This window comes from Ips typographus, linkage group LG12 (genome assembly GCF_016097725.1).
Source record: "Ips typographus isolate SLU linkage group LG12, UJ_Ityp_2.0, whole genome shotgun sequence".
In the NCBI taxonomy this organism is placed as follows: Eukaryota; Metazoa; Arthropoda; class Insecta; order Coleoptera; family Curculionidae; genus Ips; species Ips typographus.
The window spans coordinates 8,792,605-8,815,112 of NC_138433.1; the positions used below are offsets into that span (position 1 = coordinate 8,792,605).

Below are 22,508 nucleotides of genomic sequence, written 5' to 3' on the forward strand. Positions count from 1 at the left end.
TGGCGCTTGCAGTTTTTTGACCGGGTCGAAGGGCCCTGTCTTGGAATATTTGATTTAGGCCTTGCAGGAGGTTGTAAATCCAGGCTTGCTTTTCTGACAGACTGAACTGTCTTAACGCGATCAGTCAAGTCTTCACCAAACAAAGATTTATGGATAGGGGTATTTTCGACTACCTTTCTGGTGGTAGAATTCAGTTTCGGTAGCAATAGATAACGTCTATGCAAGGAAAGAGAATGATGGACATTAATAAACAACCTAGCCGAGTCCAGCAGCATTTCAAGATACACATTAGATTCAGCAGTTGGCCTAAAAAATAAGCTGTTAATAGGATCTGCTAATGCGCTCAGACCAGCTACTAGTTGTTCCTGAAGTTTATTAGAAACTATCACCCCGTAAACTCTGTTCGTCTAACAACACTTTAACCTCTGGGTTGATTTCTGGGGCAACCAGAGTATCAAAATTAGCTGGGCGAAGATATTTCAACTGTAAAACCTGTTTCTCCTCCTTAGGAATTCCTTTAGATAGAAAAACTTGCCAGCGTTTAAGAATTTCCTCATGGATGTCAGAACCTAAGGAGTTATCAGCCAAGGGGTCCTCCCCTAGCAAATCAATTCTGGTGTCAACCGAGGGACAACGGGATCACCAGATCACTAACGTTGTCTTGTTCTTCATCCGATAAGGATTCGCATGAATCGGAGTTAGAAGGATCTACAAAATAAAAACAAAGAAGTCAACTTCAGAACTCATTGTTTTGATTCCATTATAGCAAAAGACAATTCAATTGTCATTGTCAACCACAACAAAAAATTTGGGTTAAGGTTAAGGTAAAAAAGGACAGCACTGACAGCAGTGCTGTCAAAAAAGGCAAACCACAAGGTTGCCCGGGCCAGAAACAGTCTATGGCAACACTGTATATCCCACGATGGCCTGTCACATGCAGGCGGTTTGGCAAGACACATGTCTGCCGGCCCTATGCTCCTCCCCTTCCCAAACAACGTTAACATGGCGGTTCAAGTAGAAAAATGTAACAGGATTGAAAACCAACCTGGACTACTTGAGGAGGAGCTATCAGAAGAGGAGAAAGCATCCTCAAGCTTGCGAATCCGTTTCAGCAGTCTCTTAACAGCTTCCTTATTCTTTCGACCCTTAGAAATCTTCTTTTCACTAAACGACGTTCCATTGTCACAGCAAATCGAAACACGTACGCACCAAACAGTACAAAATAGAGCGAGCACTGGATAGTTGGGGTTTATGGGAGTATGGGTAGGAACAGAGCGGTGTTGCCGCTTCTTTCTTTTTCCTTTCAACGTTGTACAATCAGATGTAGACTAGAAGCTACTACATGTACTTGTAATCATAGGACGAGACTGCAGTATAATGATAAAGCAATAATTAATGCAATTGTTTTCAGTTACACCACGCGGCTACGCCATGAATAACCAAACCCAATACTCATAACCTTACTTACCGGTGGTATGATAATTTTATCGATTGCTGATAATTATACCTTTTGCAAATATAACAAAACATGCCCATTCTGAAACTGAGAGTTCAAAAACACTTAACGATATCAGAAACACTTGGAGAAACACTATTAAACTTGGGAAACATACAGGTTACCACGCAATCACAGATTTCATTCATTTACGCAGCTGCGCGTAAAACATGGTAAATTGAAAATTACTGCGTTGCCAAAGTGTGTGAGAAATATGTGTTTTATGAGCTCGGGTATATGTTTTATTCGTACTTATACTAAGTTAATTTTATACTAATATCCAATTGTGGCAATATTAAATGATAAGTACTGTAGGGAATACATTAAAACAATTAATTAAAATAGTTTATTCTTTAATTTGTTTCTTTAATATTAAACTCAGCTTATATGCGGATTTGCAGCAGGGAAATTTGCCAACGCTCTGCCAGCTTTTGTATATCAATACCATAAGAAATTTCGTAAACAAAGATCTCTATCTTTGTTTAACCTCGATGGAAAGAACCAAGTAACTGCTCACATTGTTTATTTAACACATTTTAAGTGAAGAAAAATATAAGTTCGATGCCACTGACCGATCGGGCATCTTCGGCTCCGGCTTGCTGCCTTCACACCAGTGCAATTTCATACCTCACCTTAAAATAAACTATGTTGATGCATCCTTACTAAAAATTTTTATAGTCTGACATTTTTTAAGTGTGGTTAAGCAAGAAATTGGGCCTATTTCAAAGATCTGTATCCTGTATATGCTGAATACACAACTTTTATGAAGAAATTGACCTAAGCGAGGAACAAATTACCTACTAAGAGATTGCAACATAGTTGAAGAGTGAAATGGTGTGTAATGGGTACATTAGAACAGTGGATAAAAAACCAAGTTTTAAGGTCAGTATACTGATTTTACTTAAATTAACATCCAAAAGAAAAGCATTGCAGTTTTCATTATTGTTATGTTTAATACAATAATTATCATTATACACTTTAGTAAACTGGCATTGCACAACCTTGAGTTAATGTGTATTATACAGTGTCTTCTGTAAATACTGCATCAATTTGATAAAATGGAAGGGACTTACTTTTCACAAAAACATTCAGTACCTTCTGTTTTTATTTCTAAGAGAGATTTTGTACTACTACAACAATTTTCAATTCTGTTCAAATAAATGTCAACTTTTATTTAAAAAAATACCTAGTAAAAAATTTAAATCAGTTGTTCAAAATGAATTCTACCGACTGTTTGACAATAACAAAGACTGTTTACTTATTTTAAATGTTATCAATAATTTTTGGGGATGTCACGTTTAGGGGGTAGCGTAGGAAGAGAAACAAGTACGTAGCTCAAGTAGGTCTTCTTTATTTTCCACTAAGATATTATTCGGCCAACTCTTACCCCCAGATTAGGAGGGCCGCTAGCACCGCCGCTGGCGGGACGCGCATCGAACACTGTCCAAGAAAGGGTGTGTGGGTGTGTATGTGTAGGTGTAAGTGCGTAAGCCCTCCTGAAGTGTCGCCTAGCAAAACCCGCTCGATACGAGCAGGGAGCCCCTATGACCGACACGCCCAAAGGACTTACTTAAGGTACTGATAGGGTCAAGAGTTCGGACGGTCACCTCGTGGTATGCGTAAGAACTCTTATCTTTTCAGCCTGGGCTTCCAAGAAGGTAACGAGCCGTCCGGACACTAGAAAGTTGGGACTGTTGCTCGAAGACCGACCTAGAGACCAGTGTTTGAAATCTAGCCACATAAGTGTCTTTACACATCAAAAGGGTGTTCCGGTCCATCATCACCTTCTCATCTAAAAAGAAAACAAATCCATAATTGACTAAAATTCTTCCAAAGTTCTTACTTCTGAAAATTATTTGGTCTGGATGATCAGGAGATCCTCTTTTTGTTCCAGCAATTTTCAGAAGTTCCATTATTTCTGTGCTATCGATTGAATTTAGAAACAAGGTGATAATATGTAGGTAGCTGATAATATGTATATGTATGTAATATGTATAAGCTCCCCATTTAAGGATTGCAGGATGGCAATTTGTTTTATCTGGATTGCCTATGTTCTTGTCAATCCACCCTCGGAAGAATGCGGATACAACTGGATAGGTAGCATCGCTGTCCACTTGAGAAAGATGCATGAGCTCTTTGATCAGGGAGAGATCAAACCTGTCGTCTAAATTCTTGCGTCCAAACCATGTATGAAATTCATCTGGTGAGATAAACGAATTGAGCTGACACTTCAACTTGTCCAGTACCGCAATGCGGGATTTCCAAAATTTGGAGTTCCATCTTTGTCGATATGGTTGTCCTTTGGAATATTTAAGAAATTCTCTCATCTCATCTTCCAATAATGGAGAGTTCAATGAATAATCCACATTTGATAAATTCTCAACTCCTGTCTTTGCACTAGGAGGGAGAGAATCAAATTCATCTAAATCTGGAACCACATTTTCATGACTCATTGAGCTGGCCAAATCGCATTCATCATAAAAGTCCATTTTAAACTGTTGATAAATTGGTACTTTCTGTTCTATTCATAGAGTGACTCTTGTCTGCATAAATGATAGAGGGATCTAATACATCGGGTATTTCATAACAGCGGATTAAAGGTAAACTATGCCATTCATCTCCAAAGTCTTGGACCTGTTTGGGGGTGGGCCATGTTCCAGTTGTTATATGAGAATGAAAAGGATGTTCTGGAGAAATTTTTGTCTTGTCTACATACCATTGTTTCGTTTCATTAAACTTAGATGACAAAACCAAATAAGCTAAGTCGCTGGCCAATGCATTTGCATAAGCTGTGTCTATGTTTTTCGGCATGTGAACCTGATCTGATAAACTTTTAAGTCCATCTAAGTATTGAACAAAGGGATGACCCCAATGTCTAAAAGATCCAAATATGGTGAGCACTAAATGAGGGTTTTCCAATTTATGTATTAAATTGAAAATAGGTTCCAAAGAAATACCTGCATTTTTCATATTGATAACAGATTGTCTCACATGACGACTGAACTCTGGAAACTCTGGAAACTCTGGGATTAAAGGACGATAATCATGTGCTAGGTCAGCCATTCGGAGAGATGATATTGGTTCTATTAATTTCAAAGCATCATAAGCTTGGTTTCCCACTAATCTCAAGCATTTGTCTCCCATGAGATATATCTGATTTAGTACCTCCCATTCAGAGGATTTGAACATAGTATCCACTCTGTTGACCATAGAGATCAGGTCTACCATTATAATAAACATGGCTTTTTTGGAAAAATTCGTGTGTTCTGAAAATCAAATTTGGATTGGAATTGACCCATTACCTTGAACACAGGGCCGTTGGCTTCATGGCGTTGATGATTGTTCCACTTTTCGTAATCTATATGATTAGCAATGCAGATGTTATCATATGTGTCTAAGCCCTGTCCATTGGAATTATCCATCAATTTCTTTACAACAGTATTTAAGTCATCTGCCATAGTCAGTCCTTTAAACAGTGGAACAAAATGTGTTTTGATCAAGTATTCTGTCACGACAAAATATTCTCTCAATCTCCATGACATCAAGGAAAAGAACCTGCCCTTGATTTTGAGTTCTCTCTCTTTAGCTTTGAGACCAATCACCAAGTCCTCAGATGAAAGGCCTTTGTCATTGACCTCTGCGAGGAATTCCTTCCAGTTAGTTGCTGGAGTATTGATGAATGTTTGTAAGACTTTTCAGGATGGGATTGGAATATTGGGATTGGATTTGATATGATTTAGTAATGTAAAAATAGATTGGACTTACTGTTGTCTTTGTCCAGAGTTAATAATGATTTTAAAGAGAGTTACAACAAAACTAAAAAAGAATATGACCAAATATTAGAAGCAGTGCGGTCTGAGGAATATGAACATAAGCTAAGATTATCAGACAACAAGAATAAATGTATGTGGAGGATTTGCAGAGAGATAACTGGACAGAATAATAATTTTCCTGAAACTGCAATTAAGGGCGATCCGGAAGATATTCCCAACGAATATAATAACTACTTGCTTTCAATTGTTCCAGATATTTTAAAACAATTAAACACCATCCCCTTTAACTGCAGCATTAGGGAGAATGACCAGTCTATGTTTCTTAGAAAGATGTCCACTCAGGAGTTATGTGAATTGTCAGCAAAAATAAAAAATAAGCATAGTAGTGGGATTGACGACCTACCTACTAGCATCATCAAACCAGCTATTCCGGTTGTTAAAGATGTGCTTTGCCATATAATTAATAATTCCTTCAACATGGTATATTTCCAGAGCAATTAAAGATAGCGTTGATTAAGCCTTTATTTAAAAAAGGAAATGCGGATTTGATGGAAAACTACAGACCTATTAGTTTGTTGCCGGCTTTTTCAAAAATTTTTGAATTATGTATGTGTAAACGGTTGATAGATTTTTTCAAGCATTGTAATTTATTGAGCTTAAATCAGCATGGTTATGTGGCCTGGAAGGTCCACGCAGACTGCAATATTTAACTTTACAAAACGGATATTAGAAAGTATGGAAAAAGGTAACCTGGCGATTGGCATCTTCTTGGACCTGTCAAGGGCGTACGACTGTGTTGACCCAGATATGTTGCTTAGAAAACTTAAGGCTTACGGTGTGCGAGGTCAAACATTACATTTGTTTTCATCATATTTAACTAATAGGCAACAAAAAGTTAAAATATTAAAAAATGGATAAAATTATTTCTCAAGTCTGAAGGAAAATAAAATTGGAATTGCACAGGGAAGCATATTGGGACCTATTTTATTCATTGTATTTCTTAATGACCTGAGCAACATTCTGCTTTCAGAAAATGAGCATGTGACGTGTTATGCCGATGATACGAATTTATTGACAGGGGGAAGAAATGTAGAAATATCGGGAGAAAACTTATTTTGCAGAGCACAAGATTGGTTTAAAAGTAACAGATTATTACTTAATAATAATAAAACAAAGGTTCTACTCTTTAGAACAAAACAATTCAAAATTGAAAAACCTGGAACACTAACTTTTGGACAATCAAATACAGAGCTAGTAGAACATACCAAATTTCTTGGAATTCACTTGGATGAATTCCTAAACTGGTCAAATCATATTTTAGAGTTAAACAAAAAGCTTAGTTCAGTTTGCTATGGCATACGAGTCACTGCGAAATACATGAATGAAAGAACATTAAAAATCCTATATTACGCAAACTTTGAATCTGTGCTCAAGTATGGGATAATATTTTGGGGTTCTAATAGCTTAATGGAAAAAATTTTTGTTTTACAAAAACGAGCACTTAGAATAGTCAAGAAAATGGGATACAGGGAGAGCTGCAGGGGGGTTTTCAAAGCTAATGGCATTCTGACGGTGTGGGGACTATACAGGGTGTCTAAAAAGTCTGGAATATTGCAAATATCTCGAAAACTGCTGATTTTATTTTTCTCAAAATTTGCGTCTTGTTATAGTAAATAACAGCGCATGGCGTGAGGGTGAAATGAGGTTCGCAAGTATACAGGGTCAGTCACAAAGTATACCAACTTTCTTAATTCAAACCTAACACACTGTATATTACTTCAGATTTTAAGAGTACTTATAAAGGCCAATTCAACGATATACGATTTTTATTTTTTTTTTGATTTTTTTTTTGTACCTGCCTATAACAATGATAGGTGTAACAATGACAGCTAACGTCAATATAATGTTAAATTAATTGGCAAATTTTCCTATTACTTAAAATGGTGTTTTTGAGTGAGAAGGAAAAGACTGACATCTTAAGTATCCTTCTTCACTCCTTCTCTCATCTCACTGAAAAACACCATTTTAAGTAATAGGAAAATTTGCCAATTAATTTAACATTATATTGACGTTAGCTGTCATTGTTACACCTATCATTGTTATAGGCAGGTACAAAAAAAAAAAATCAAAAAAAAAAATCCAAAAAAAAAAATCAAAAAAAAAATAAAAATCGTATATCGTTGAATTGGCCTTTATAAGTACTCTTAAAATCTGAAGTAATATACAGTGTGTTAGGTTTGAATTAAGAAAGTTGGTATACTTTGTGACTGACCCTGTATACTTGCGAACCTCATTTCACCCTCACGTCATGCGCTGTTATTTACTTTAACAAAACGCAAATTTTGAGAAAAATAAAATCAGCAGTTTTCGAGATATTTGCAATATTCCAGACTTTTTAGACACCCTGTATATTTATGAATGTATAGTTTTCTTTTTCAAAAACAAAAGTATGTTTGATCTGGAGGTACATCATAGTTATAACACTCGAAGCGTAAATGTAAATTATCCGATACACAGATTAACTATAACCGAAAAAAATCCATATTATGCCTGTTTGAAGCTTTTTAACACATTACAAAATGATTTAAAATTAGAAAGAAATGAGAAACTTTTTAAAAGAAAGGTAAAACAGATGTTAATTAATTTAGAGCCATATTGTATCAGGGATTATGTAAGAGACTATTAGGTGTACACTCATTCTTAAAATGACGCTGTTTCTTTTTGTGTTTTCATGTATGTTTTTTGTAGTTACAGGAAATGTATTGTGACCATAATTAGAAATAAAGAAGACTAACTAACTAACTAACTATCACAAACACCCGACAGCAACTGGCTACACATCTGTCACGCATTTAAGACAGAATTTAGCGACGGTATTCACAGTCGCCATCTGCGTGCAAAGTTGAAGCAAAGGATACAAAGGGACCTAGAACAGACAAAAATTTTTTTCTATGATCTACGGGTCCTATACGAGGAATACAGAGAAAACCTGGACCTCGACGAATTCCTTTCCGAAATCTTTCAGAATGGGTTAAGGGACATACCAAGAGCCAAATACTACTGGCTGACAAATTTTCCCAACAATCCACCCAGGAATTTGGACGAAGTCAAAAAACTCTGCGCCACTATAGACAATGCCCCTGAAGAATGTTCCACGCCACTTACCTTTAGATCGCAGCGTCAAACAGAAGAACAGGCCTATGGGCCAGTAGCGCAAAGACAGCCACCTTTTGCCAGTCCCCGCCAGTACAGTGGAGAGGTTCCACCGCCCAGGAAAGTCTATGGCACAAACCATGCCAGTACTCCTGGAAGACAGCATCAATCCACCAGGACGTACGATAATAGGCCCAGATGCTACAACTGCGGTAGAATAGGCCACTTTGCTGCTGTTTGTAGAAGTAGACAGCAACACCCAAACTCCAGGGGGTGGCAAAACTTAGCCCCGTCACCCTCTCGACTCGGGGCCCAACGTTCTACAAAATACTATACATTAATACTGTTGTGAACGACTGTTACGTACCGGCGATCATCGACACAGGTGCGGAAATAAATGTGATAAGCCATCTCCTAGTCAACAAAAAACATAGAATCAGAGACCCACCCACGTTGCTTGTGACAGCGGGCGGTCAGAAAGTATGAAGTCTAGGCGAAACAATGGCATCACTGAAGCTCAGAGGTAACTACAGGAAAAAATTAGAGATTAAAGCAACAATATTGGAGAATACACCACAACCCCTTATTTTGGGCGTGGAATTCTTAAGGGAAATGCAGGCAGCAATTTGCTTAATATCCAACACACTCACCCTAAATCAAGATTTGGTGATACCGCTCTGGGAAAAGCGAGATTCTGCACCCAAAAAACCATGCATGACACGAAGCTGGATAGAAGTGATCCAGGAAATACCTGGGTCCATCTTCAGTCTTCCGAGCAGCACTGCATGGTCCGTTGCAGTCTCTTCAGCTCCCAGTAAGGACAGAGGTGTGGGAAAAGCCATCAGGGACCATTTGGCAGATTACAGCACAGAAGAACTACCCATGGGCAGCGCGGTCAGTTTGTTTAGGAAAAACAGACATACCCTACAGATGATAGTAAAAGAAGAGGGTAGCGAATATATCCCTACTCAAACGCTCCAACATTGCTGTAGGAAATTGAAAGATTGGGCAATACGAAATAAAATAAGTAAAGTGGCTATACCTAGATTGACATCTGCAACCAGCGAGTCAGATTGGGAGAAGCTTAAAGGCTTTTTGTATGAAACATTCAAGGAAACAAGTGTGACGGTGCTAGTTTCAAGAAATAAAGAACCCCGACCAAAAAAAGTCAAGACACGAGAAACCAGCTTGTGGAACACCCTGCCTAACTACATGGAAAACGATGGCCGCTTGATAATTAAGTTAAAAGCAAGGGAAGATTACACCCTGAAACCAGGAGAAGAAAAATCCATCAAAACTGCACCAGAGATGCCCTTGTCTACAGAAATGCTAATAGTACAAAATGAGGGATGGCTAGTACGCAACAACCTACTATGCAACATAGAAAGAGCCGAAAACTCTGTATCGTTGAGCCTCAAGAACATAGGGCCAACTAGAAGGGTTATTTACAAGGGCACAACAGTGGCACGGCTAGAAGAGCACAACAGCACTCTTTACAACACAGAGATTAGACGAAGAAGTTGTGACATTAGAAGACCACAAACTGGACCACACATTAGGGACAAGCAGTTGAAAAGGGAACTAGAGAGTCTACTAGTGGAGTATGAGGATGTTTTTTGCAAGTCACCAAAATATATGGGCAAAACACAACTTATAGAACACAAAATAGAAGTGACAGAAGATAAACCAGTAAAATGCCGCCCTTCTAGAGTCTCACAATCCGAGCGAGAAATCATTGACACACAAATACAAGAAATGCTCGATTGCGGGGTAATAAGACCATGCCACTCGCCATGGGCGAGCCCCGTTGTACTGGTGAAAAAGAAAGATGGCACCACTAGGTTCTGCGTGGACTACAAAAGAACAATAAACTCGGTCACCAAAAAATCATGTTACCCAATACCACAAATCGATGACATTCTCACATACATGGAAAATGCCAAGTACTTTACAACTCTGGACATGTTCTCGGGTTACTGGCAGATACCTATAGAAGAGTCATCCAAGCAATACACGGCTTTCACGGCACAGGGACATGGATCATACGAATTCAACGTATTAAGCTTTGGTCTATGCAATGCACCAGCAACCTTCCAACAACTTGCAGATAGAATATTTAGGGACTTAAAGTGGAGGGACATACTAATATATCTAGATGATATTATTATTTATTCAGAGAACTTAGAGGACCACTTAGCAAAGTTATAAAAAGTATTCCAGAGAAAGAGAGAAGCCAATCTGACCTTAAAACCGAGTAAATGCGAATATTTACAGGAAAAGATAAGGATTTTGGGCTACACAGTAAGCAAAGAAGGAATAATCCCAGAAGAAGAAAGACTTGCAGGGATTAAGACATTTCCCACACCTAGGAAAACAAAGGACCTACAAAGCTTTTTAGGATTATGCAATTTTTACAGGAAATTTATCAAGGATTACGCAGTATTAGCACGGCCCTTACATGAGGCTACAAAAAAGAACAAATTCTGCTGGGGTGAGGATCAAGAAAAAGCATTTCAGCTGCTGAAAGAAAAACTCACGTCGTCCCCAGTATTGAAACATTACAATCCGAATGTGGGTTGTACAATGCACACGGACGCCTGTACGGATGGGATAGGGGCAATTCTGCTCCAAGAAGGCAGTGACGGTCAAGACCACCCTATAGCATATATAAGCCGGGCCTTGTCGAAAGCTGAGAAAAACTATTCGATCAGCGAGCTGGAACTATTAGCAGCAGTCTGGGGAATGACCTACCTAAGGCATCTAATTTATAGACACCCTGTGAAAATCGTAACAGATCACCACGCATTATGCTGGATTCACAATGTAAAAGATCACTCGAGAAGATTAGCACGTTGGGCTCTCAAGTTGGCAGAATTTGACTACACGGTAGTCTACAAAGAAGGCAGTAAGCACCAAGACGCAGATTGTCTATCACGAAACCCGGTGGCAGGGTGGAGCGAAATTGAGTTGGACGAGTTAGATGACATACCCACATTTACAGTATCAACTTTAGACATAGGAGAGTTGCAGAATAAGGATAAGACCATACGAGAATTAAAATTAGCAATAAGCGACCCAGAAGCAACAAACGTCGACGCATTGACACGACGAAAAATAAACAATTTCAGGCTGAAAGAGGGCGTCCTCTATAGAGCAACACAAACTAAGGAAGGACTGGAACACGCACTCGTGATACCCCGGTCACTTAGGGAAGAAATTTTGTGGGAAGTCACAACGCACCTACCAGCGGACATATGGGGGTAACAAAAACCATAAGTAGACTTACCCCCCAATACTATTGGGATTCTATGACTAAGGACGTCAGAAATTACGTTAAAGGTTGTAGGGACTGCCAGGCGAGAAAAGGGCCAACAAATGATAAGCCATTGGGCTTACTCCAGCCAATAAAAGTGGGCAAGGTATTTGATAAAGTAGGGATAGACCTACTGGGACCATTCCGGAGGAGTAACCAAAGCAAAACAACGATAGTAGTGGTGACAGACTACGCGACAAGATACGTCATCACAGCGGCCCTGCCTAACGGGAAGGCAGGACCTGTGGCAAAATTTCTATTAGAACGAGTAATACTAATTCACGGCGTTCCTAGAAGCATCCTCAGCGATAGAGGCAAGGTATTTCAGTCCGAACTAGTGCAGGAATTACAACAGATTATGGGATTAAAAAGCACTTTTACACCGGCATACCACCCCTCGTGCAACGGCCTAACTGAACGCTTAAACAAAACGTTGGCTGACATGCTGTCACTATACTGCAATACAGAGCAGACAGATTGGTGCACTTATCTGCCATTTGTGACATTTGCATACAATACGGCCAAACAAGAGACGACACGTTTTAGCCCGTTTCAACTAATATGTACTATTTGGTGGGCTAAAAATCCAATATGGCGCCCATAAGAAAAAAGAAAGTTGATGATGGCTAAAAAAAACGAAACGTCGTGTGGAATAATTGAATCCATCATCGAATAGCTGGGAAAGAGTGGCAATGAAAAGATGCTTTTAGTTTTGGGATATCTTTTCAAATAGGGTTAGTGTCTAAATTCACATTTAGTCATAAAAAATATTATCAGTTTATATATTTCATAAACAACACAAAAGTAATTAACTAGGTTATTGCGGCTAATGCACCGCCAGCAGGTCACCGGGCAACCAGGTACCAAAGGCAGCGTCAGCAGGAAAATCACCAAACCTTCGAATGTGGAGCTCAGAACAATATTGGTCAGCACTTATGATTTTCATTTGTTTATAACGTTTGTAAATGTGTACAAATAGATGTTAACTGTTAAATAATTGGTCCTTCGAGCCGGATGACCAATGTAAATTCCTGTAATGGAATTCAGGAAGAATGCTATATACTTAGTAGTTTATTGTTGTTTAGGTTGGGAGGTTGAGTAAGAACCGCTGTTGGATTAATACTGATTTTTATTTAACAGTTAACATCTATTTATACACATTTACAAACGTTATAAACAAATGAAAATCATAAGTGCTGACCAATATTGTTCTGTGCTCCACATTCGAAGGTTTGGTGATTTTCCTGCTGACGCTGCGTTTGGTACCTGGTTGGCCGGTGACCTGCTGGCGGTGCATCAGTCGCAAAAACCTAGTTAATTACTTTTGTGTTGTTTATGAAATATACAAACTGATAATATTTTTTATGACTAAATGTGAATTTAGACAGTTAGAAATAAATAAAAACAAAAAATCAATTTTTCAGTTTTTTTCGGATATCTTCGGAAGTACTCGGAAAATCGAAATTTTTAAAACGGCATTTGATTGAGCTTTACTTTTCGCAACTTTGCCCCAATTTAAACTTTCTTGTATCTATTATAGTTTTCGAGATCCCAATGGTGAGGGTCGAATTTGAATTACCCTGTATATATTGTTACGATTTTACCGTGGGTTCACACAAAGTCAATTTAACTCAACAATTAATAAATTTATTTACACTCCAAAACACTCCGTACAATAATTAACTCAGCTACTAAAAACACTACTACAATTCCACAATTATTCCACTATTTAAACTTTACCGCGTTCCCAAATCAACTACTCCCGCGGTCGACACCGCTTCTTTTATATTCGCAAACTACGTTCTAGAATGACCGCAAAACGCTTCGCGATTTGCCCGTTCAGAAGTATCGAGCATAGTAGGCCCAAACCGTAACACTGCCCCCCTCTTAAAGCTGGTCGTCCCGATCCGCTTCATTTAATCCCTGGTATTTCTTGAGTCTGCCCAGATGGACAATTTTCATCTTGCCTTTGGGGCTGCGTTGGACTCTGTACACGACGTCGTTTAACCTTTTTACCACATTGTAAGGTCCCTCCCAAACAGGTGTTAATTTTGGTGATTTGCCTTTATTCCTTTGAGGGTTGAACAACCAAACTTTATCATCCTTCTGGAACCCTCCCGAATTGGCACTCAGATCATAACGAGCTTTCATCTTGTCGCTAGCTAAATTCAAACTTTCCCTGACCAGATCATGAATGTTCAGTAATCTGTCTTGCAACTCGTCAACGTAGTTCTCAATGTTCGTGCTTTGGCCTGTTGGAGATCCGAACACCACATCACATGGAAGTCGAAGTTCTCGACCAAACAGAACTTTAGATGGTGACTGTCCCATTGAGTTGTGGACTGCTGCTCTATTGCGGTTGCTCGAAGCGGTGTTGTTCGGGTCTTCCTAATGCCTAGCAGATCACAGAGCCTCTGAAAGAGCTTGGACACAAAGTTTCGTCCCTGATCAGAATGTAACTCCAACGGCACACCAAGACATTTTCGACGAGAATATCAGCGACTGTGCTGGCTTCTTGGTTTGGAATCGCAAACACCTCAGGCCATTTGCTAAAGTAATCCATGGCAACAAGAATGTACTTGTTGCCTCTGTTGGTCTCAGGAAAAGGCCCAGCGACATCTATGGCTAAACGTTCGAACGGCAATCCTACGTTGTACTGCTTCATAGGTCCCCGGGATCTCGTCTGTGGTCCGTGGCTAGCTGCACAAATGGAACATTGTCGACACCATGATTTCACGTCTTGGCAGTAGTTCACCCAGTAAAAGCGTTGTCGGATTTTGTCCAAAGTCTTATTTACTCCCAAATGAGCACCAGTCTTTCCATTGTGCATTTCCTCCAGTACGTGGTCGACCCTTCCTCTGGGATCTACCAGCTGCTTCCTTATCTCTTTTCCATCGGCACTCTCCCAAGCTCTTTTTAGCAAGCCGCCTTCAAACACAAGCGAGTCCCACTGAGCCCAAAGTGCTTTAAACGTCAAGCCTTTCCTTGAGATTTCTTGCCATGTTGGTCTTGGCCCGCTTTGTTCCTTTCTCAACAACAATGGGCCTATGTCGCTGTCTTCTAGTTGATCCTTCCTAATCTCATCGGGACTCCATTCATCATCGGTCTTCAGATGAACCATTCTGATGGACACAATCCTTCACGTTGTTCCGCTTTCTGGCAATGTTTGCAATCTTCGGCGCAAGGTCTTCTTGATAGAGCATCTGCGTTATTATGCAGCTTTCCGGGTCGATGCTTGATGTTGAAATTATACTGCTGGAGTTTTTCAAGCCATCTTGCTACTTGCCCTTCCGGTTGTTTCATTCAAGTACTTGTGAAAGTGATCGACTGATTTTACTATTGCCAGTAGCTCTTTTCTCGTTACACAGTAGTTTCGTTCTGCTTTGGTAAGTTTCCTACTGAAGTATTCTATGACATGTTCTTCTCCGTTTTGGATTTGAGACAATACAGCTACCAATACCAGAATTACTGGCATCTGTGTCTAAAATGAACTTTCCGTTTGGTTGTGGATAACTGAGGATGGGACTGGAGCAAAGTGATGCCTTTAACCTTCTGAACGCCTGATCACATTGGGCATTCCAACAGTAGGGTGTTTTGTTCTTAGTAAGTTGATGTAGCGGAGCTGGGATGTTGGCAAATCCTTCCACAAACCGTCTGTAATAGGTGGCAAGTCCTAGAAAGCTTCTGAGTTCGTGTTTATCCTTTGGTACTGGCCATTTTCTAATTGCTTGGATCTTCTTGTCGTCCGTCTGAATTCCGTCGATCGACACCACATGCCCAAGAAATTCGACTTGCTTTTGGAAGAACCAACACATTTTGGCGTTCAATCGAAGATGGGCACCACCTATTCTAGCAAATACTTCTTGCAAGTTGTTCAGATGTTCTTCAAAAGTTTTTCCCATCACCATGATATCGTCCAGATAAACCAAGCAAGTCTTCCAGTTAAGGCCACGAAGCACCATTTCCATTAGTCTTTCAAACGTAGCAGGAGCATTACAAAGTCCGAAGGGCATCACATTGAATTGGTACACCCCATTTCCAGCAGAAAAAGCAGTTTTCTCCTTATCTTGCTCCATTAATGCCAACTTGCCAGTCCCCACTCTTCAAATCTAAAGTAGAAAACCAACAGGATCCTGCCAAAGTCGTCAGTGTGTCGTCGATACGGGGAAGTGGATAGCTGTCCTTTTTGGTCACGTCATTCAGTTTTCGGTAATCTACACCACCAAATCTACACCGGTCCAAAAGCGTTAAGTCACATGATCGAAGGGGCCACCCTATGAATCCACTACTACCGATCCATTTTTGTGGGTAACGGTTTAAAAATTTACGAACTGCCCTATAGTAGTGAGCAGGAGAGTGTTAAGTAGGTCGGGGCGACCCTTAGAATTTAGAATTAAAATTTCAATTATCTTAACTAATGCCCAGTTGCACGAAGCTAACAGAACAGGTTCTGTTTTTAATTTAAATTTTAATTTTAATTCTAAATTCTAAGGGTCGCCCCGACCTACTTAACACATAATGTTAATTATTTACTGTTAATTAGTGTTACTTTGGTTTTAGTGTTTTCTCCATAATAAGATTTTTTAAACTTCTTTAAGTACAACAGTAATGTTTGGCCTTACGGCATACTAATTTTAAACTTGGGTCTTGCTGTCTCCCCTTTAAAGAAAGATAGCCGGCGTTTCACCTTGTCATATGAGCTCCTGAAGATGGGTACTTATGTGCCCGAAACATATGTCGAGCGACCCCTCTAACTTTTTTGGGGGGTTTGAATAAATTTTTTGTGGAGAAGGCTGTGTGTTCTTTCCCATCACTTTTATTAGGTTTAGGTGTATGACATTATTAACAAAATATTTTTAGAATTCCATGGAGAAAATAAAAATGTTTAAAGAAATAGGGGGTTCTATTTCAAAAACAAAACTAATATTTTACATGCCACGTCTTTATGAACCACCCTGTATATTCAAAAGTAATTTTAAATTATGCATCTTAATATGCTCTAAAACTCTTGTATTTAACTTTTTTAGTTTGTTGTTGTTATTTCTCCAAACAAATGAGATAATGAACTTTACTCTATCGATAACTCGCCCTATACAGTAAGCCCTTATGCCAGACACTATCAAAGGCTTTGTTGATGTCCATAAATAAACATGCTGATTTGCCGTCGTTAAGGCGAGTAGTTTGGATGTTGTTTGTTAAGACAAAAAGTGGATGAATAGTGGAGTGATTCTCTTTGAAACCGAATTGGTATGCGGGGATATTGTCGCAGATTCCAACATTTACATACCTATCGTACTATACACCGAATAATCGCGTATGTCAGCAAGTCTAGTAGGAATCTGGGTCAATCGACGAGTATTTATTCAGCAAGGCTGGCCATCTAAAATCACTGGTCTCCGGGTCGGTCGGCGAGCAACAGTCTCTAACTTGAAGTGGTGGGACGGCTCGCTACCCTCTTAGGATCCCAGGCTGATAAGAGAAGGGTTCTCTCGCAACTTGAAGTGACCGTTAGAACCCTTAACCCTGTCAGTTGTTCACTTGGTCTTTTGGTCACATCGTACAAGAACACCTTTGCGTGCCCCTTTACGGTGTAACTGAAGGACTAAAACCCCCACTCGTCTCTCCCGAACTCACATGCGCCCTACGACAGTTACGGCCGTGTTGGCCCTTTTATTCTGGGGGTAAGAATAACCCCTCTTAAGTGTATAGTTTACATTGTTTTATAATAAACGAGGCTTGCCTGTGACCTAGGTTGTTTCCCTACCATCCCTAAACGTGACAATATGTTGTCCAATTAATTTTTGCAGTCTGTTTTTTATTATGTGTTCGTAAACTTTGCTCAATACCGGGAGTAATGTTATTGGTCTGTAGTTTTCTGTATGTGTGTTGTCCACTCCGTTTTTTGGTATGGGAATAACTATGCCATTTTTCCATGTTTTTGGAATTTTGTTTGTTGCAATGCAGTGGTTAAGTTGGGTAAGGATCAGATTGTCGGCTTCTTGAGATAGGCTTTTAAGTATTTTGGCTTTTATTTTGTCTTTTCCCGGTGCTGTGTTTTTGATGTGAGATATTGCCTCGTCATATTCTGTGTCTGTAATTAGTTTGTAAGTGTTTTGTGATGAGTTTTCAAAGAAGTTTGAGTACCAATTGTTAATGGTGTTCCAGTTGTTATTGTCAACGTTAGGGTTAGTCGATATGCTGAAAGCTCTATGAAAGTGTCTGGCAAACGCGTCAGCTTTGTCTTTGTCAGTGTGGCATTCTATTCCGTTTTCGTCAATAGTGCCCATATTATTTTTGTACTGCGCCAGCTTTTTATTTTTTTGCCAATATGACTTGCCTCGGTCTTTTTCTATTTCTTGGCACGCTTCAAGCCATTAGTCTTGTCGGTATTGTTCAATTAGAGTTTTAATGTTCCTGTTAAGATGGTTAAGTGTTCGTTTTAGTTCGTTGTATTGTGTTTGTGTGTATAGTCTGTACAGTTCTCTTTTATGCTTGATAAGTCTTAAAATGAATTTGGTAATGTATGCTGGTAGAATGAGTTTTTTATTGTCGGTGTACATTTTTCAATTGCCAATGTCAGTTGCTGTTGTAAGGCCTCTATGGGAGTCAATTCTGATTGTGACCAATAAAAAAAAATTTTGCATTTTTTTAACAAATTATTCAGCAATCAAATGCGCAACTTTGTCTCCATTTAACTAAAACTCTATCAACTATAGTTTCCGAGATAGCAATGCTAATGCATTTTATTGCTATATCATTTGTCCAAAAAAATCATTTTTTTTTATTACATCTTTATGGATCTGACAAAAACTGTGAAAAAATACCATTTCACGGCCTAGGTATACAAATAACGATTGTTGATGGTGATTGTAGAGGTGTGTGGTGAGTGGTGTTGTGTTGGGTGTACCGTGGTAGAGGTAAATGGAAAGAAACTTGACGGTGATTGTAAAGGGGCGATTGTTGTAGATGTACGAGTTGAGTGGTGTTGTGTTGGATGTACCGTGGTAGAGGAAAATTGAAAGAAACTTGATGGTGCTTGTAAAGGGGTGATTGTTGTAGAAGTGTGCGTTGGGTGGTGTCGTATTGGGTATACCGTGGTAGAGGTGAATGGAAGGGGCGGCATGAAATGTTGGTGGTTCTGGAGATGATGTTCTGGAGGCGGCAGAGGAAACTGTTGAGCTTTTCTAAATTTCTGAAAAACGCCTAATATCTCGGACTTCACATCTAACTTCCAATTATCAGGAATCTTTTTTAATTCCCCTACTAAAGACAACATAAATAAAGTGTCTTCATCTCGTTCAACATAAGTTTCTGGTCTCTCTTTCATGATCTTGTTTGCTACGGCGACAAACAATTTATCTTCGTCGGTCTTTGCAGCTGAAGAAATATTTTTTCGTTTTCGAGACGGCAGTGGGACTGGGCGCTCTGATATTTCTATATCGTCCAGTATGATTTCTCTCTCTGTGCCATTTCCTTCACTTTCCACCGGATTTTCTGAAATGCTGGAGGTAGTCTCTTTTATTGAGGTCTGTAGAAAGCTGAGTTGGTTAAAATAAATGTACTGCTTCCTGCCTGAAGCTCCACTACCAGATTTTTCTTTCTTCATTTTTGCCACCTCTCTCATATAACTGTCCCGAAGACTTTTCCATTTTCTTTGGAATTGCGATGCTGAAATGTATATGTGAATGAATATATATATTGTTTCAGGTATTTGGTTACCGGCTGTTCAATGGTTGATTTGCATTTTCAGTATTGGATTGGGGTTAGTACAATTAGTGAGATTATACGTGAAGTTTGTTCAGCTATCTGGCACGTTATGAGAAGCATCTGTATGCCCACGCTGTCCAAAGATGATTGGCTAAAAGTAGCTGATTTGTTTGAAAGACGTGCACATTTTCCTAATTGCCTTGGCGCTATAGACGGCAAACATATAAGAATAGTTAAGCCAACGGACAGCGGCTCTTTGTATTATAATTGTAAACATTTTTTCTCCTTAATCTTGTTAGCAGTATGCGACTCTAACTATAAATTTTTATATGTTGACATAGGAGCTTATGGAAAGTCAGCTGACTGTAACATTTTCAAAAACTCAGAACTTTTTCAAAAACTGAATAACAATGAACTGAACATTCCAGAAAGTAGACTATTAAAAGGATCCCATATTGCCAATCCATTTGTACTAATTGGTGACGAAGGATTTGGAATTTCAAAATTTTTAATGCGCCCTTATGGAGGGAATTTTTTAACATTCAAGAAAAGAGTTTTTAATTATCGCCTGTCAAGAGCAAGACGATATATTGAATGTTCTTTTGGAATTCTCGCTAATAAATGGCGAATTTTTCATCGACCATTAAACGTTTCCATTGATCTTGCTGAAAAAATTGTGCAAGCTTCTTGTGTTCTTCATAATTTTGTTAGAGAACGTGATGGCTATAATTTTTAGCATACATTAACTGTAGAAGGAATGGTTGATATGGTACCTGATGCAACAAGGGGTGGTAGAGAAATTAATGATATACCCGACAGGCTTGCAAATTACTTTTTAAGTAACGAAGGTCAGATACCTTGGCAGCTATAGAGAATATAGAGTTAAGTTTATGGTTTCTCAAAATATGTAGGTATACCCTACCCTGGTTATTTTAGTTTAACATATTATTATGTTTACGTTTTAAGAAAAATGTAAAATACGAATAAATATAATAAATTACGTGCTTTAATAAAAACTCACCGATATTGGCTTTTTCCACGTTTGTTCTTTCGGCAAAGTTCGGGCAAAATTTTACGATAAGGAGCTCCCAACTATTTTTTTTAGTTATTTTACTACTATAATTATTGGACGACGTGTCCCAAATAGCGGGAAATTGCTCAACGGCAGCTATAAAATCGTCTGTATTTACCTCCTCATCCATCTCTGTGGGCTTCTGTGGCGACACTGAGGTGTCTCGTGTGAACACTCGCATTTAAAAGCATGTGTTGCTATTGGTGGCGTGTTTTTTAACGGTCGAGCGTTTTGGCGAGAGTCGACCACTACCCGCCACCGTAGCGCTGCTAAATCGGTGGTCGCGCCCGTGTGAATAGCTCCATAGACAACAGTGTTTCGTCAACTTATCGCTCTTACATATTACTATTGAAAACGGTTAAAGATACGGAAGAAATAATTAATACAAAAAAGTTTCTTAATCAAATAAGGATTTGGAATTTTTAAGAAAAAAAATCGTGGCGCACCAGAAAAAAAGTGGAATAAAATTGAAATTTTTAACACTCTGTATTTCTGTAACAAAGCTTTTTTGTAATTTAGTTTATTTTATATAGCAAATTATAGCTATTTTTAGGCGTAGAATACCTGGCCTAAGTTTGCGTATTAAAACATGAAACACCCTGTATATGTTGAAGAAATTTCGACTTTTTAAAACGAAACACTCATCTGTCTATTATTCTTTTTTCTGATAGCTTTTACGGAACACTTCAACGTTTATGAAGTATCAGTCATAATACCTCATTTTAATAGTCTGCGATTTATTTATGTTTATTTACTATTACCTCCGTTTTTTGTTAACTAAACTAAAACCTGAAAATTGTCGTTGACAATTCAATTGAACAAGAATACACATTTTAAATCTTGTTCTAATTTTGTACGTTACTTACAGCAAAACATAAACTTATTAATTTGACATAGTGTATCGTAAAACCTATCAGAAAAACGAATTATGTACAGGCTGTATAGATAAAAGTTGAAATTGAAATTGAACTGAAATAATACAAATAAATTTTAAAAAATGAACGCCCTGTCGGACATCTATTGCATGTTGATTTGCACAACTAATTTTTGTCGTTCCTGTAAAGCGTTCGTACCAAACATGAGTAATCTGCTTTTAGAAACAATGACAATGCAGTCAATAATTAGATGATCTATTAGGTTTAGATATGACATAAACTTTTAGAATTTTATGAAGAATCAAAAAATGTTTTAAAAACGGGGTTTTGTTTTAAAAAAATCTAAAGTTTTATCTGTCACCGTCACGCCTTTATGAACCTGTATACCCGAAAGTAATTTGAAACTATAAAAAATATAAATATTCTGTAAAACTCGTATTTATCATTTATTCGTATTTCTCAAGATAAATGAGATAATGAACTCTACTCTCTCATTGCTCCACCTATACAAAGTGATTAGTTTTATTTTGCACCCAACCTTAAATTGTTTCTACTTGATTTTACAACAACAAATAGTAAATACAAACGTTGTAGGGATTTATCTACGGGAACCACACTTAAACCAAAGTACACTATGTGGGTAGTTAGAGGGTATCTCATAACATTGTGACAGACCAAACTTTGCTTTTTTATTAATTGGAAATACCTGTATATTATTGAATTTTTGGATAATCCTATTGGCTATAAGAATGATTTTGTTAGATTGTAGCGCTTTTCTAGCGGATTTCCTCGGTTACGTTGCCTCGGGCGCCACCTTCGTTATTTATAGTGGTTGAAGGTCTACTTTACGGTACCTGGGTAGCCTTTAGACAGCTGGAGAAAAGTTCTAAAGGGTTCGGGAAGTAAACAAAATTAAAACAACTGTTTTCTCTAAATGCACTGTATTGCGGCTCTCTGTACTTACAGTAAATACTTACGGTAACGGATACCTAATGAAACGAAAGTTACCTTGTTCGGTGATACGGGGAAAGCGTGTAACGGTTATGAAAACTAGCTACGGACCCTTCACTACTGTATGACTGTCTGTGACACGGTGTAAGTACGGCGCACAGTGGTCGAT

The 22,508-nt window shown here is 38.6% G+C and overlaps 1 protein-coding gene and 1 long non-coding RNA gene across 2 annotated transcripts in view; both read right to left on the minus strand.

The window, feature by feature from the left end:
• Positions 1–7,051: 7,051 nt before the first annotated feature.
• Positions 7,052–22,508, minus strand: part of LOC145736807 (uncharacterized) — a 57,747-nt gene continuing 42,290 nt past the window's right edge. The window contains exon 2 of the long non-coding RNA XR_014180114.1: positions 7,052–7,672. This is a non-coding gene — a long non-coding RNA (uncharacterized LOC145736807). The remainder of the gene's footprint in view (positions 7,673–22,508) is intronic.
• On the minus strand, positions 18,570–20,962 carry LOC145736704 (uncharacterized). Its single transcript, XM_081991120.1, has 2 exons — positions 20,463–20,962; positions 18,570–19,402 (listed from the first exon to the last, which is right to left on the minus strand). Exons 1-2 carry the CDS (start codon positions 20,692–20,694, stop codon positions 18,570–18,572), a joined length of 1,065 nt encoding a protein of 354 aa, XP_081847246.1. The 5' UTR covers positions 20,695–20,962.

Coding starts and splice junctions, on each gene's coding strand:
- LOC145736704 (XM_081991120.1), bottom strand. CDS start 20,694: ATGCGAGTGTTCACACGAGACACCTCAGTGTCGCCACAGAAGCCCACA. Junction 19,403..20,462: donor CGTGGAAAAAGCCAATATCG/GTGAGTTTTTAT, acceptor TATACATTTCAG/CATCGCAATTCCAAAGAAAA.